We start from the raw sequence: 18,070 nt of genomic DNA on the forward strand, positions 1-18,070 counted from the left end.
CGTGCTGGGATGTCGTTAAACATTCATTCATTCATTGTTCGTGCTGGAGTGTCGTTAAACATTCATTCATTCATTGTTCGTGCTGGGGTGTCGTTAAACATTCATCAATCCATTCTTCCATTCCTCACTTGACCTATAATCTTAGTGTGGAGACACAGCCTAATTGACCTGCTGTGGGACTCTGTACAAAATCCCTCCAAGGTAAATTGGACCCCCACTCTCCAAACTGTTGACAGAAAGTATGAGAGGTTTTTAATTTCCAGACCACTTGCTGTATTTGTTCCATCCGCTAACAAATTTATTTCAAGTAGGCCTATTGTTTTAAGGTTCGCACATGTAGCAGCCTTTGGCATTACTATAGTTTGACACCCACTTATAGCCAATGTATTTTTCATGTTGGGGTGGCTTTAAACATTCATTCATTTTTTTGTGATATCGATATTATATTTTTAGTCACCCCCTACTCCCTGCAACAGTGTGTACAGACCCATTAGCTCTGGATCAAGTGTTGTTTGTTAATGGTAAACACTGCTACCGAGAGAAAAAAGAAGTCTACTTAATCATGAATTGGTCCGCTGTTATCAATTGGTCCATCTATTTCCACATATTGTAACAAGGACGGCTGTATCACATAGCGGTTCATACAATTACCAATTCCTGCTCTGTAATGCAGGCAATATTCTTGCGACTCTTTTGCTGTTTGTGCCGATGGAAGTAGTCCATGGATCGACACATCATGCATGACGGGTTGATCCGTCACCGAAGTGCTCGAGTAGGAATGATACTTCTCGTTGTTGTAGGGTTTCAGCCGGTCTGGCAAAAATAAGATGCCGAGAAGACTCCCGTGATGCTGGCGATGCCGTGGAAGTGAGGTTGCGGTTGTTCCACGAAATGGAGAAAGAGACTGGGTTGTGATGGTTCGGGGTCTCCGACTCTGGTGAATTTATTACCGAGTTCGGCACTGACGACCAGGATCTGACATTGCAGAAGGTTTTCAACGGTTGGGATGTCATTGAGGCTGCATGGCCGGTCGGTGCGGATCCCAGCGAGTTAACAGAGCTTAACGGCCAGTGTCTTCTGTTGACACGATTCTTGGCTTTCACATGTTAATAGAAGGATTCTGGCACTTTTCGATACTACTACTCAGTGTTGGTGATCTTGTGCAGTTTTTCCCATGTGACGGCGATGGTGCGGGTCATGCACAGGTCGTCGTCGTTGACGATTTCGATTAGGGACGTCTTGGTATGGGCAGAATTTTCCCGTCCTTTCTGCTGAGTTATTGGTTTGCTACATCTTCCTCCTCTTGGCATCCCGATAGTTCCAATATTGATGTGGAAGGCCAAGGTACCGTTGCTGTTCAACACCTTTTCTAACACTTTAAAGATGGCCTCGGCGTCGAGTTGATCCAGAGTCTGTAGGGGTTCGATGACGTGACCAAAGAATGAATGAATGTTTAACGACACCCCAGCACGACAAATACATCGCCTATTGGGTGTCAAACTTTTGTAACGGCTGAACTAAAGTGATGATGAATGACCACCCTGCCGACATCGTCCCCTTTCTTTCTAGACGTGTACGTTTGGGGTGATCTGTCGTCATCGTCAACAGCAGCAACTGGACCGATGCCCCCCAACTGGTCGAGAGTTTCTCAGGTGCAGGGTCGTTATCGTGGGACCTTCGAACACACGTCGATCGTGGGACCTTCGAACACACGTCGCTCTGTGTCATCTCAGATCGGATATCCGTTAAAACGTGGCATGATAAAAAGCTGCATGGTAGACCTTTGCCCTTTTCACAAAATTCGTCACCCTGGATGCATAGGCGTGTCAACTCCTCGATTTCTTCATTGTTTAGTTGTAGTTGTTGATCTGGATTCCAGGGTTCAATCAGTTGATCCAAAAGCTGTGTGTTCATGTCGTTTTGATAGACCAGTTCTTCCATTTCAAGGTCCGTGTACAGGTCTTCCTTTTCCTCAGAGGTAATCTTTTGAAGATTTTACACGGCCTCCTTGATCTATTGGTCTGTAAAAGTCACCTCTGCACGAGGAAGATCAATTTCGTTCATCACCTCCTCAAATTTTAACTGGACCAGCCTGTCTTTGACGCATTGCAAATGACCTATGTGGTTCCACTCGGCAAAAAGTTCCAAGTCATCTCTGTTGGCAAAGGTGGCGACGAACTGTGGCGTGTCGTCACTAATGTTAAGTTTAGCGCTGAAACATACACCGTGACGTAACAACAGATTGTTTTGTGATTACAAATTGACCAATCAAGCTTATAAGAAGCAATATCTCGTAAAATCAAAATTATACCCAGGTGATTTTTCCAGTCTTACGCAAAACCACATTGTCGTAACATTTGGAGAATTGATTTAATTATTGAATGGTGAGTCCGATAATTACCAAATGTTGCAGGATTGTTCACAATTCACTCTAGTCCATTGTGAGTAAGTGATAGGACACACCACCAAGGTCAATGTCATCTGGAGTCAATACCGGGTGTGGCCTCCGCGTGTGTTGACAACTGCCTGGCACCGCCTGCCCATTGAAGCAACCAGAGTACGTATGACGTCCCGGGGGATGGTGGCCCACTCGGCCTGCAAGGCTGCTGCCAGCTCGGGCAGGGTCTGGGGCTGTGGTTGTCGCTGTCGGAGGAGGCGTCGGTCCAACTCGTCCCATAGATGCTCAATTGGGTTCAAATCCGGTGATGTCGATGGCCAAGGAAGGACATTAATGTTGTTGTTCTGTAGGAAAGCCGTTGTGAGACGTGCTGTGTGAGGCCTGGCGTTGTCATGTTGGAACACTGCGTTGGCGTTGGCCATAACTGGAACGATGTGTGGCCAGAGGATCTGGTCAATGTAGCCCTGTGCATTCAGGTTGCCCTGCACGTGGACCAGGTCAGTTCTGCCAGTGTGTGAGATGGCTGCCCACACCATGACACTACCCCCGCCGAATCTGTCCACTTCCTGCACGCAGTTTGCCGCATAACGTTCACCACGACGCCTATACACGCGACATCTTCCATCATGACGTCGGAGCAGAAATCGGGACTCGTCACTGAACCACACCTGTCTCCATCGCAGTTGAGGCCATTGTCGATGAATCTGGCACCACTGCAGTCGGAGTCGACGGTGTTGTGGTGTTAAGATGACACCTCGAACTGGACGTCTGGCACGAATTCCTACCTCACGTAGGCGGTTCCGTACGGTCTGGTCGGATATCCTGCGCAAACCTGGTATTGCTGCGGCTGTGGAGGTGGCAGTAGTCAATCGTTCCCGAAGGTGGTGTACCCGGATGTAGCGGTCCTGCCCGGGGGTAGTGACCCGTGGTCGACCGGATCTAGGGAGGTCACGTGTTGATCCATGTTGCTGGTAACGGTCCCACAGTCTGGAGATGGTGCTTGGGGACACATGGAATGCCCTGGCAACGGCCGTTCTGGATTCGCCTGCGTCTAGTCGGCCGATGGCATTGTTTCTCTGCGGTTCACTGAGACGTGGCATGTCCTGGATTGTCAACTGTCGGCCAGATACAGAGGCCAGGCAAGCGAACACCCTGCACTTTTATACTGTCGGTGTTCATGTTGCACGTGCAGACAACGCACGTGCAGTGGTGACATGGTTTGCACGTGGCTGCGTTTTTGCGAATATTCACATTTTGGAACTTTATTGTACAGTAGCTGCGTTTTATCGAATGTAACCGTGGGAATGTGTTTGGGACATGCAATGACCTTATATTCACAAAGCATGAACCGGTAGGAAACATAAAATCGGAGTTATAACCCATTTGTACCCTTTTGCGTTTCTTTTTTTGAAGAGTATATATATATATATATATATATATAGCTAATGAACTATCATAATAATAAACGACTAAATGCTGTCTTCATTCTATTAATGTTGGCGGCGAAATTGATTGATATCTGCTGTTGTTGCTGGTGCTGTAGGACCGCCAGTAGATTTGAACCACGGCCTCTTCCGAATGGGGCACCTAGCCCCTGTGACAGGGTTAAATTGGTGCTGGGAGCACCTCGTCCCTGTCCAAGCACCATGTTTGTTGGCAGTCCTCGACCTTCAAAGGTTCCTCCTCCAGTTCCTTCAAACAATGAAAACAATTAATTTATTATAATTATCATTAAAGTTACTCTTCCTTCTTTAGAAATCTCCTCATATCCAGTGCACCATGACTGGTATGTGCTATCCTGTCTGTGGGATGTTACATATAAAAGATCCCTTGCTGCTAATCGAAAGAGTAGCACATGAAGAGTCGAGAGCGGGTTTCCTTTTCTCAGTATTTTGTGGTTCTTAACCATATGTTTGACGAGATATAACCGTAAATAAATGTGTTGAGTGCGTCGTTAACTAAAACATTTATTTCTTTCTTTCCTTCATTAGAACATTTTTCCTAAAATGGTGTTGATTACTACATATTTAGTGTCATGTTTGTGTTTATTTGTATTAAAACAAGATATTTGTTCAACAGAATTAATTATATATATATATTAAGAAAACCCATCTTGCAACTGGTTTCTTCTCATTTATTTGCAAAGTAACTTTGTAACAATACATAACTGTAATAAATATGTTAACTACGTTGTTAAAGAAAACTCCAAAACTCTTCTGATTACTAGAGTTCTATATGATTTGCATGTAATTATACGCTAACTGGACTATAAGGACTTAACTAGTTACACTGTAAAAAAATAAATAATAATAATAATAATACTCACCAACATACGGTTGAAACCGCCGAGTTGCATTGAGAGGAACTCTCTCAGACGGTGGACTATGGTAGTGCTGCTGCTGCTGCTGCTGCTGTTCCAACCGTTCGTCGGTTACAGCAAGGGCTAGCATCTCGCGCTCTTCTTGATACTCCCTTTCAACATCGTCAATCGCTGACAGTATTTGTTCCTTGTTATCCAGCAGCGCTCGGATCGCATCAGAACAAAATGTCAGGGACTTTGTTCCCGTTTTCGTTATCTTGTTGAAATGTATGTACGCCAGTGAGTTGCCCTCCCACACCTTTACTACAATGTGATCTTTATACCAAAAGTTTATTTTTTTAGATTGATTCATTTGTTTTGATGTAGATTTTAAAAAAAATTTTTAAAGACAAAATGTTCGGCGCAGAGTGATACAAACTGTTGCGTTTCCACTTTTATAAAACCGTATAACAATAACGAAGAATGTCTAAAACGATTGGTAGGTTGCTATTAACCAATAGAACATCTGTAACCCGTTTCCCACGATTTAGCGACTTGACATGTTTCTCCTACTGTCTAGAAATAGCAAACTATTTACCGTAATTTAAATTTGATAATTCATAATGAAGTTTCTATTATCTATAGAAAGCAGATGTCGGTCACATCTTTAAATTTCAATGATGGGAGTATAATTCTTAAAATTAGAAAATTCCTCACGCTTTTTGTAAATACTTTTGGGTTAAAGGCTTACTCTTCAAATTGTAAACTATATTCTGTTCTTCAATCATCCAAGACTATTTTAAGATGTTACCATTGAACCGTGCTTTTGGGTTTCGCCCTTTGGTTTAAACTTCTATTCATCAATAGAAATAACAGGTGTTTCGTGTACTAATAGTTTACCTCGAAGCAGTAATACATTTGAATGATGATGTGTATATTTTTGAAAATAGGTTATTCCTAAGTATTTTCACAAATACATACTGGTCAGTGATTATACCTTAAATATAAAACGTATTGTGTTGAGTATACCAAGCGAGACTATTTTCTATATTATGTTCAAACGATGTTTTGTTACTTTATTATTCTTTACTTTAAAGAATAAAATACAAAAGTGTTAACCTAGAAACGTAGATGGCATTACTCTACATCCATAACTTATTAAACATATTTGTTTGCAAGCGATTATTTTTAAAATCAAACAAAATATATTAATGTTATATGTAAATTAAAGAATAGTTAATGAGTCAATCTATACTAAAATCGACACTATCGAGAGCTCTACTTATTGATCTGTTGTATGTAATTTACTCTGTGAGTTATTTAATGTTGACATATATGTATAACTTAAAGGTATAATTTCAATATTAGTTAGACTGTAGGTTTATTTTAATATCTGTTCAACCACTTTGATAAACTAATCGAAGTTGGAGTGCACTATAAAAGTTCAGTAACATCACTCCAGTAATTAAATGATTGACAGATTATAAGTTGTATAAACCGGTTTTGTAATTGGGTTACGGGGTACAGTGTAGTCATTTAAAAAGTTATTTGACCCCACCGCTATAATTAAACAGTTTATGATTGGTTAATAAAGCGGTTGACGGAAAAGACAAAAAAATGATCTTTCCTTTAAAAGCATTACGTTGCTCAGTCACAGACACTCTTGCTTGGGAGTGCTACTTGCTTGGGAAATCTACCAACTAAATCTCTTGCTTCTGAATCTATATTGAAGGTTAGTGCTGCAACGATAAACCGGTTTACCGGTATATCACGATAATTGATCAGCTCGATACGAACCGCGGTACAGTTTTGCGTATCGCGATTTTTACACGCTTTTTTTTTTGTATCTGACTTGGACTTGAAATAGGCACACAAACAAATAAACAAAACAAAAAACCCATCATTTGATTAATTGGTGATGACAGGAAATGTAACAATCACGTCAAGCGTAGTCGGGTCGGTTATACTTGGTTCTGACATCTAAACAAAACGTGCTAAAAGTCAAATAAAAATAACCAGTTAAGGATAATGACAAATTTACAGATACACCTTTTGTTACCTACACATTATTCATTTACGTTGGAATTCGTCTACTGCTATCATCGTCAAAGAAATAAACCAACAACTTGCAACAAGTGAGACTCGCACTTCGCTGTTTTCGCCTGAACTCGGAATACTTCTGCTGATCGTTTAAGACACTTCGGCCAATAACCTTTGGTTCGGTCGATCTGCCGGAAGATTACGACTGAATACGTACATTTCCGTATCAAGCGAGTAGCAACGGAAAAGCCCGATAGTAAGGATTTCCCAATGCGACAATTTACAACTAGTTTGACACCGTAACACCTGTGGTATAGCGTGTGCTAAAAATAAAAATTAAAAAATGACCAAGAAGAACATTATGCTAATAAATGTCGTTGTTAATATACTCTTCAAAAGAAGAAACGCAAAACCACATTGTCGTAACATTTGGAGAATTGATTTAATTATTGAATGGTGAGTCCGATAATTACCAAATGTTGCAGGATTGTTCACAATTCACTCTAGTCCATTGTGAGTAAGTGATAGGACACACCACCAAGGTCAAGGTCATCTGGAGTCAATACCGGGTGTGGCCTCCGCGTGTGTTGACAACTGCCTGGCACCGCCTGCCCATTGAAGCAACCAGAGTACGGATGACGTCCCGGGGGATGGTGTCCCACTCGGCCTGCAAGGCTGCTGCCAGCTCGGGCAGGGTCTGGGGCTGTGGTTGTCGCTGTCGGAGGCGTCGGTCCAACTCGTCCCATAGATGCTCATTTGGGTTCAAATCCGGTGATATCGATGGCCAAGGAAGGACATTAATGTTGTTGTTCTGTAGGAAAGCCGTTGTGAGACGTGCTGTGTGAGGCCTGGCGTTGTCATGTTGGAACACTGCGTTGGCGTTGGCCATAACTGGAACGATGTGTGGCCGGAGGATCTGGTCAATGTAGCCCTGTGCATTCAGGTTGCCCTGCACGTGGACCAGGTCAGTTCTGCCAGTGTGTGAGATGGCTGCCCACACCATGACACTACCCCCGCCGAATCTGTCCACTTCCTGCACGCAGTTTGCCGCATAACGTTCACCACGCCGCCTATACACGCAACATCTTCCATCATGACGTCGGAGCAGAAATCGGGACTCGTCACTGAACCACACCTGTCTCCATCGCAGTTGAGGCCATTGTCGATGAATCTGGCACCACTGTAGTCGGAGTCGACGGTGTTGTGGTGTTAAGATGACACCTCGAACTGGACGTCTGGCACGAATTCCTACCTCACGTAGGCGGTTCCGTACGGTCTGGTCGGATATCCTGCGCAAACCTGGTATTGCTGCGGCTGTGGAGGTGGCAGTAGTCAATCGTTCCCGAAGGTGGCGTACCCGGATGTAGCGGTCCTGCCCGGGGGTAGTGACCCGTGGTCGACCGGATCTAGGGAGGTCACGTGTTGATCCATGTTGCTGGTAACGGTCCCACAGTCTGGAGATGGTGCTTGGGGACACATGGAATGCCCTGGCAACGGCCTTTCTGGATTCGCCTGCGTCTAGTCGGCCGATGGCATTGTTTCTCTGCGGTTCACTGAGACGTGGCATGTCCTGGATTGTCAACTGTCGGCCAGATACAGAGGCCAGGCAAGCGAACACCCTGCACTTTTATACTGTCGGTGTTCATGTTGCACGTGCAGACAACGCACGTGCAGTGGTGACATGGTTTGCACGTGGCTGCGTTTTCGCGAATATTCACATTTTGGAACTTTATTGTACAGTAGCTGCGTTTTATCGAATGTAATCGTGGGAATGTGTTTGGGACATGCAATGACCTTATATTCACAAAGCATGAACCGGTAGGAAACATAAAATCGGAGTTATAACCCATTTGTACCCTTTTGCGTTTCTTTTTTTGAAGAGTATATAATCATTTAGGTCTATTAACTTTGATCCAAGAAAAACACGTGCAACAAGTATTTAGTAACTGACCATCAAAGAAACACCGACGTGTTTGATGTTTAATTGTTTTTGATGATGCGTTTGATGTTTATGATCTGAAATTCAGCCGTCTTTAATTTTTTGCCGACATTAAGTCTTTGCCGATCGGTTCTTACATCAGTTGCTGTGCCGGTCAGGACAGATAACAAATAATGGAATTTGAATTAATTTCAAACAAAAAGGCAAAAAGTGGCGTTTGGGAAAATTTTCAACTGAAGAAACGAAAAGACACGGGCGAAATTCAGGAGGGGTTGGCAGTTTGTAAAAGATGTAAAATGGACGTTCGCTTTAGTGGTGGAACTACTAATCTTAGCACACACTTGAATCGTCATCACAAAATTAATACAAAATGTGGTACAGCTTCGACTACTTCATCTACACAGAAGAAAGTATCAATGCTCCCACAAACCATACCGAGCATTTTCTTACAGACAACGAAATATAAACTACCGGCGAAAGACATAAAACTGTCACTAAAGCTATCGGAAGATTTATAGTTAAAGATCTCCGACCGTTCAGCATCGTGTCAAACGAAGGTTTCAAAGATATGGTTGAACAACTTGATCCGAGGTACCAGTTACCATCACGCACTTATTTCGCTGAAACTGTCATACCTAACATGTACCAGGAATGTCGTGCTGACGTTATTTCCAGTCTCAAGGATGTCCCAGTAGCACTCACGACTGATGGATGGACAAGTAGAGCAACCCAGTCTTATGTTACTATAACAACTTCTCACATCACTGAAGACTGGAACCTGAAGTCATTCGTACTTCAAACAAGAGAATTGCCAGAGAGCCATACAGGTGTAAACATTGCTCAAGTTTTAACTGACGCAATTTCTGAATGGGGCCTTAACAAGAACCCTCCTTTGGTCACTGAGGTACACTCCTTTGGTCACAAATATGGAAGTTGTATTCCTCATATTGGATGCTACGCTCATACACTCAACTTGGCAGCGCAGAGGGGCCTTAAGGTGAATTCTGTGTCACGAATTCTTGCTCGTGTACGGCGCGTCGTATCCTTTTTTCACCGGAGTACGACTGCTGCAGCTTTGCTTAAAGAGAAAACCAAACAGCAAGGACTTAAAAATGTTAAGTTACTTCAAGATGTACCTACACGTTGGAATTCTGCATGTGATATGCTGGAGAGGTTTCTTGAACTGCAGCCCGCATTCTATGCCGCACTAGTGGCTAAAGAAATCCGTAGCAATGTGAATGACATATCAACATTATCTGAGGCAGATATCACGATAGCAGAGGACATTGTGTCGTGCCTTCTTCCACTGAAAGCAATTACTACTGTATTGTGCACAGAGAAGATGCCTACTGTATCAATCATTCTTCCACTCCAGAGGAAATTGTTGACAAGTGTCTTGGTGTCTACAGAGATGGATTCTGATGTTTTTAAACAGATGAAGAAGGCCATGGCTTCTGATTTGGAAAGCAGGTAAGACTGTTTTAACTTTTAATGAATGTAATCTTGGAGTGTATTGCACAATCATAATATTTAAATGTAAGGCTCCTGTCCAAATGATTGCTCATTGACTACTGACAAGTATATCAAAAGCTGTGGTATGTGTGTGATGTTCTTTCCTGTAAATGAAATACATACTGTATACTGTTACATTTTACAAAGGGTATGTTACTGAATTTAAATGTTGCTCCAAATATTGAATACTCAATATATTCATTACCAAAGCGGGTGGGGTGGGGGTCTGGGTGTTACGCCAATACATATTGAATAGTGAATACAACCACTGAATGTCACTGATGTTGGTTTGACAAATAATATGCACGCCCTTACTTCCAGGTATAGCAATAAGCAGGAGTTTCTGCAAGAGTGTACTGCACTGGATCCCCGCTTTAAAGTGTCATGTGTGAATGCAGAGCAGCAACATGAGGTGTACCACATACATGCAGTTGAAGCAGCTAATATGAAACTACGACTTGTGTCTGTGAAGGTGGAACCAACCACATCAACCACAACAGTTGCTGATGACCTACCTGCATTGCCAGTCATGCTACCAGATATGGAATCAGCTGGTAACTTTTGTCTTTCATTCAATTACCTTTTTCCAAAAATGTTTGCTGTATAAGTGTGACAAAAAGTTATGACATGTGTAGACACTTGAAAAACTGTCAGGTTGGAATAAATAATGGATACTTTAATACTTTTAAATTTTTTAATGTTACCCTGTATCCACAAAATAATTACTGGTTTTAAATTATTTTTTAACAAATAAAAACAAGGCAAATGAACATATTATTTTTTATTAAAACAATTCAAAATTCAAATTACCGCTAAAGTAACTTTTTTATGTCTACTATCATTCAGTCAAAATATGAGACTGTGGGCCAATTGTAAAGTTATGTATTGTATAAAGTATGAGAAATATATTCACTGTTTACTGTTATTTATTTCTTGGAAATTTAATCTTCTTGATATTTAATTGTATTCATAATAAAAAATATATCAGAAGAAATTGGCTCCTTATTTACTCCTGTTGAGTCAGTATTTACTTTTTAAAATGTTGTTCTAGCAACAAATCATTTACACTATAGCAATATACAGGGCTGTTCTAATACCATATTTCAGATGCACAGTCTGATGTCAAACCAGTTGATGATGTCACTACAACCTCGACAAAGATCACAAGTGACTCACTACTCAGTCTAGTTGTGCCAGTGGTGGTTTAGCCTCCATTTTAGGTGATGTTGTTTTCATAAAGGAGGAGATGTTACCCAAGAAATCCAACTTGGAACAGGCAATATTCGAAATTGATGTCTTCAAAGGTCACGCGCTTATACCGATGTCAGAAGACCCATTGGTATGGTGGAAAGAACACCACTGGCAGTTTCCTCTTCTCTCACAGTTAGCCAGGAAACGGTTGTGTATTCCAGCCACATCAGTACCATCAGAACGCGTGTTCAGTACAGCTGGGGACATTGTCACAGCACAGAGGGCCGCACTCAATGTCGTTCCCTTTCAAGTAGTTTAAGAGCGCTTCAATGCAACTAGGTATTATGAAATGGTTAGATCGTAACAGTCTGTGTTTCTCCTTTTTGTTAACTGATCTATCGACCAGTTGACGAATGATCACTCTGTAGCGATACAGACGTTTTTGTACACTGTCCGAGATTGAAATGTTACCACGTAGAATGTTGTAGATCACTTCAATTAACGCCTTGAACTGTTCGGGTGATGCGTGGATCAACAGCGCACGTCTCTGTTTGATGCATGCATCTTTGAGAAGTGTCAGGTAGCTCAAATTGTTGCTAATTAAGTCTGTCATAATTTACAACATAATCGGATCTCCTTACTATAAAATAGTACGGACCACCCCAACAATCTGGAATGTCAACACCACGTGCAACAAAACGTTTAAGAGTCAATAGCTTCAGACTTGCTTTTATACCACTGCGAACCCTCCGATAATACTCTGTCTGGTTTACCACGTGGGTATTCCACAATAATCCAAGAGTACTGCTTGAACATGTCGTATGCAATCGCACTAATGAGCATTATCGTACACAACACTGGTTTTATATTAGTCTTTAGGAAGATAGACAGTACACAGTTCTCCAGGTAAAATACCAGTACGTAGTCGTCCATATTCGGGATTACTGTATGGAGCCACATCCACTAACATATATCCATATTTTCTTGATTGCACGGCATCTTGATATGCCTCGGTAAAGTACTTAGACTGACCAGGAAATATCTGTGAAGCAAAAATCTTATATTCATGCGCTGATCGCGCATTAGCCATTAACACAAACAAATGGGTATTTAAACTCATGGTGCGAGAACACTTTCCTTTAGGGTAAAGACTTTGTTGTAAACTAATGCATGTAATACCCAAATGATGTGAAAGAGTAGAATAAACTTTCAACATGAGCTCACTGTTACACAGTTCTATCATCAGGTCGTCCAAGACCAACACAATATGGTTCTGTGCCTCGTCTGCCCACGTGTACAGCTCTTCCTGTGTCGGCAGTCCCTCGTAAAACAATATGTTAGGAACGGAGTGTTGCATGTCTGTGTACACATCCTGCCATACCACGTAACAATAAACAATGCGTGTAGGTGTTACATCAAACACAAACTTGGCATTCTCCAAAAAACGCTTTGTAAAAAACGTTTTCCCGCTGCCACTTCCACCTACTATCGTAATTGTTGTAGGGGTCGTTATCTTTATCAAACATTCTTGTTCGGTCATGGTTTAGAATGAACCGTTACATACAAAGCACTGACGTCAATTAAACATAATGTTTATGATCATTAATATGTGTACCATAAACAATTGTTAGGTCTATCGCATACATATCTTGAATAACGTTGATTTCCTATACAAAAGAATATTTCATTATAACTAAAAATAAATCCTTTTAAACCAATAACACATTTATAAAAACAACCTTTCAAAAGCCACTTTATTTCAATGAATGAATGTTTAACGACACCCCAGCACGAAAAATACATCGGCTATTGGGTGTCAAGCTATGGTTAATGCAACCCAATGTGATGATCAACATCAATATAAAAATTCAACAGGTCAATAAAAACAGTGTAAAGGACTGTGTAAAAATACAAATATCACAGATAGATATAATTAAAATTTAGAATAAAACTCAGTGTCACGTAAAAATTGTAAAATACCTTTTGGATGGGATGGAATCGAAATGATTCCATCACATTTCTTTGTCCAAATAAATCTTTTCGCGTTTCTTTCAGAAACTGACACTCCACCAAAATGTGGCGCACAGTCAGAAGACACTGACAATGCTCACACTGAGGCGGAGGATCCTTTCGAGTGGATTTGATCCTAAACTACAAATGAGTAAAATTACAACGAATGTAAGAATACTTTGAATGACTCGCATGCATTACCATTCCTTATCATGATAATGCCATATTTAAATTTACATTTCTTAGTTTTATACTCCTGTCTGTTTAAATTTGAATTTTAAATAAATAAATAACCTACTTTCCGTGACCTTGATGACATCACGTGACCTCGTCCTACTGACCCAGACCTACTTAGACCGGCCCATGACCTACTTAGACCGGCCCCTGACTACTTAGACCGGCCCTGACCCTGACCTACTTAGAACGGCCCCTGACCTACCTAGACTGACACGAAAGAGTATAAAAAGGCTAGATACGGTTTCATTGTCATTCGCTCGCCGAAAACAATCAGATCTACGTTCAATCCAGAGATGGCCTGTTCCACAAGTGATGAAGTGAGATGTCGTCTAGAACTTGGAACTAACGTCTACGTGGTGGCCAAGTTATGGAAAGGGGACACTGCTATTCACATAAGGAAATTTGACAGTGACAAGGGGAAAACCTTCCCCACCAAGCGAGGTATTGTCCTTAGTCTTAAACAGTGGGATCGAACTGTCTGGATGTAAAAGCCAAATTGACGAAACGATTTCAGCATTAAACCAGAGGAAAGACGAAAAACATTGTTCAGACACCTTGGTGTCAACGTCCATGTCAGCGTCGACAAGAACTTTGCTGGGGTGGACCTGCGTCAGTGGTGGTGGTGTGAAGAAACTAAATCCGTGAAACCTTCGAAGAAGGGAATATTCCTTTCTCTACAACAATGGGAGAAACTGAAAGGCTGTTTCACAGTCATGTGTGACTTTGTACCAGAGCTGAACTCGATTGTGCCCTGCGCCATGCAAGACGACCATCAAAACCAGATGGGATTTCTTCAGTGTAACTTCTGCAACCCTAACGAGTGTCACCAGTGGTGAACGAGTTTTGTTTTGGATGAAGGTATAAAAGAATGGATTTATGGTTTACACTTCATTTGCTTTGTGACTGTGCTAGAGAACAGACGTGTTTTATGATTCTGACATTCTTGTGTCTTGTTGCACTCTATCTGGAACGAAGAAGATGGCATCGGGATATTCGAGCAGTCTTAGTAGCAGCAGCAGCGACGAGGACGACGTCTTGGTCTGCAAATGTTCAGAAAGACATACAGTCAAAAGAGTGACTACCAAACCTGAAGAACAGTTCATGGATCAAACGGATGCTGCCTGTGACAATATGGATGAAGATGGTGAAATCAAAGAAGCCACAGATCAGACGGATGCCGCCCGTGACACAGACGCTGCCTGGGATGAAGAAGACTGCTGTTCGAGACGTTACCTGTTCTGTCATCATCCCGAAATGAGACATTTCTATACCCGGATGCAGACATTTGGATGGTGGCCAATACAGTTACGCCAGAAACCGAGGGAGCTCGCCAAGTTTCTTCTACACGGGAGATCACGATGCCGTCGTCTGTTACTGTTGCGGACTACGTGCCTACCGATGGCAGAGAATGGACGACCCAGTGATGGAACATTACAGACTGTCCCCGAGATGCCCCCATGTGAACAATGTGTTCAGACATTATCAGTTTTAAACACGCGTGAGACACGTGTTTTTGTCACTATGTTTTGTCATATTTTTATGTACTACATTTTTGTTGTTTAGTAATAAAATTGTGTGTTGTATCCTTTTGTTATTTATAAATAGCATGACTTTGTGACACGTATGTCAGTTGAGAACCATGTCTCGGTGGGAAAGGTACCTAGAGTCTATTTACTACGATGCAAAGCACCCTGGGAGTTATGCAGGTCCTAGTAAACTGTATCAAGCTGTTAAAGCAGAGGGTAAATTTAACATTCCTCTGACACGTATTAAATCATGGTTGAAAGGTCAAGAGACCTATACCATGAGAGTTAACCTATACACATCAAGTGAGGCGAAAGTTTCCACGTAATACCTATGTTGTGGAAGGGTTAGACAGTCACTGGCAATCTGATCTAATGGATATGATCAGTTTGGCTAAATACAATGACGGGGTGAGATACCTCATGATGATCATTGACCTGTTCTCCAGGTACTTGTGGGTGCTACCACTCAAGTCGAAAACGGGGAACGACGTGGTAGAGACTTTGATAGAATTCTGGAAATCAGAGTCCAGAAAACCCAAGCTGTTTCAGTCCGATTCAGGGTCAGAATACAAGAACCATAAGGTCAAAGCATTGCTGAAGTCGCAGGGCATAACGCAGCTGTTTGCTCTAAATGAAACCAAAGCAAGTTATGCCGAACGGGTCATTAAGACCATCAAAATGCGTCTCTATCGCTACATGTTAAAAACTTTACTTACAAGTACATGGATGTCCGAGAAGGTCGTCTATAGCTATAACCACACCAAGCAAATGTTAGGTCAAACACCATCTTTTTGCTACATGTTAAAAAACTTTACTTACAAGTACATGGATGTCTAGAGAAGGTCATAGCTATAACCACACCAAGCATCGAATGTTAGTCAACACCAGCCAGTGTCAACCAAACGAACGAAGAGAGGTCCGTCTGTCTCAGTACCTGATCAAACCTAAAAAGGCAATCCACAAAAATAAGTTTACATTTAACATAGGTGATAAAGTACGAGTCAGTCATCTTCGGGGCACCTTTGATCGGGAATACCAAGAGAAATGGTCTGGCGAAATATTTACCATTGAGAAAAGGTACTGGTCTCAAGGTAAAGATGTGTACAAATTAAAGGACTGGGGTGGTGACGCCATCGAAGGGACATTCTATGCAGCTGAACTTCAGAAGGTGACTGAGAATCCTGATCAACTGTACCGTATCCAAGACATTGTGAAAAGGAGAATACGGAACAAACAGAAAGAAGTGTTGGTGAAATGGCTTCACTGGCCTAAGAAGTACAATTCGTGGATTCCAGAAGCAGACGTTGTTCGAAGAAGTATCATTCCAGAAGCAGACGTATATCAGACAGTATAAAAGACCTCAGCACATGTTTGACTTTTCATTATCATGGAAGAAATTGTAGAGACACAACCTCTGTCAAGAAGTCATTCGGGTGATACCTGGACATTTTTTGGTAAACGTGTGGCCAAATCGGAAACGGTATTTTTCTCTCAAATCATCATCATATATGTGGTGGTGATTACGTGTATCATCAACTTATCTCTCGATCGAGGTAATTCTAACTTGTGGACAGCACTACTCAGCAGTAGCTTGGGTTATTTGCTGCCAAATCCCAAGATCAAAACGAATAAGCACCATGGATAAGTACATTACCATTCGAAGTACAGACAGTACGTCTTACTTTCCCGACAACACACACTGGTCGTTTCGAGTCAATCTGTATGACCGACTACATCTCGGTAAAAAGTGGGTGGTAGCAGCCACCGAAATCACCATTCAGAACTGGGACGTCTCGAGAAAATCAGACTGTCGTGACATTTACGTGTGTTCCAACATCTGCTACAGCTCACACGTTGGAGAAAGAAAGGAGCCCTTGCTGAGACGCATCTGTTTGACAGGGAATAAAAAGGAAAAATATTTTGTGTTTCCTCAGTACCATTACATACCCCTGAGACTGGAAGATGTGCAGATCGTGGACATCTATATACAGGATGCAGATGGCAATTCAGCTTCATTTATTACAGGACCAGTGACGGTGACACTTCACGTAAAGCCGCAGCCCTTTTGGTTTTGAAACATGGCTGAATACGTTCTAAAACATTACAATTATTTAAAACTGATGACGAATATTCACGATTACCATATGACTTTGGGATTACTGAAAGATATGAATGAAGAACAAATGTTGGCCTTGGTGGCGATCGTTCAAGGGTTGCTGGACGGACGTATTAACGTCACAGCAGGACAGAAACGTCGATTTTTACAGTCTAACAACGAGTATCTGAACATGTTGAAAATGCTGGTATCACTTGTTGTGACGGATAGAACTAGAAAACGTATATTGAAACAAAACACCCCTTTGTTAGCCTTCATTTTGAACAACAGTCACTTGGATCAGATGAAAGCAAAAACCGTATGGTCAGTGGTCACGGACCACTGGAGATATGCAGGATCTCTATAAATAGGATGTCTGTCAAAAAACATCATCATTTGAGATAGAACCTACAGAGGAGCAACATGTCAGACCAATACAAGCTATATGTTCCAAACGTCGACAAGTGGACCCGTTTCTACAAGCTGCAGGCACAAGGCAAACTTCAGCCGCACTTCGAAATTCAACGTGGTGGGCAAAGTCAGATCATGTACAGTGTGGATCGATGCCTAGAACTCTACGACCCCACGTGGAAAAAAGAAAAAGAAGAACAGAACAAACCCCCGGCACCCAGTGTTGTCATGGTCTCCCCAACGCAGCAAGTAGTAGAACAAGCTAAGGCCGAACAGAAACGTCTTCTGAAAAGTATAAAAGGGAAAGCAACACCACGACCAGTCAGTTCGTCAAGAAAGCGCAAAGGAGACACAACGAGCAGAAGCAATCAGAAAAAGCAGAAGACAGATAACTTTAGTAAAAAGAAATAAG

General features: G+C 41.9%; 1 protein-coding gene across 1 annotated transcript; it reads left to right on the forward strand.

Moving 5' to 3' along the window:
• Positions 1-9,244: 9,244 nt before the first annotated feature.
• Positions 9,245-12,598, forward strand: LOC121377174 (E3 SUMO-protein ligase ZBED1-like). The gene is made up of 3 exons (XM_041505081.1): positions 9,245-10,146; positions 10,510-10,742; positions 11,296-12,598. Exons 1-3 carry the CDS (start codon positions 9,245-9,247, stop codon positions 11,394-11,396), a joined length of 1,236 nt encoding a protein of 411 aa, XP_041361015.1. The 3' UTR covers positions 11,397-12,598.
• Positions 12,599-18,070: the final 5,472 nt, after the last annotated feature.

The sequence above is a fragment of the Gigantopelta aegis genome, chromosome 7 (genome assembly GCF_016097555.1).
Source record: "Gigantopelta aegis isolate Gae_Host chromosome 7, Gae_host_genome, whole genome shotgun sequence".
NCBI lineage: Eukaryota > Metazoa > Mollusca > Gastropoda > Neomphalida > Peltospiridae > Gigantopelta > Gigantopelta aegis.

Excerpts from the sequence above, each read along its gene's own strand:
- LOC121377174 (XM_041505081.1), top strand. The coding sequence starts at position 9,245 with ATGGTTGAACAACTTGATCCGAGGTACCAGTTACCATCACGCACTTAT. Across the intron at positions 10,147-10,509 it reads GCTTCTGATTTGGAAAGCAG|GTATAGCAATAAGCAGGAGT; the intron begins GTAAGACTGTTT and ends CCTTACTTCCAG. Across the intron at positions 10,743-11,295 it reads ACCAGATATGGAATCAGCTG|ATGCACAGTCTGATGTCAAA; the intron begins GTAACTTTTGTC and ends ACCATATTTCAG.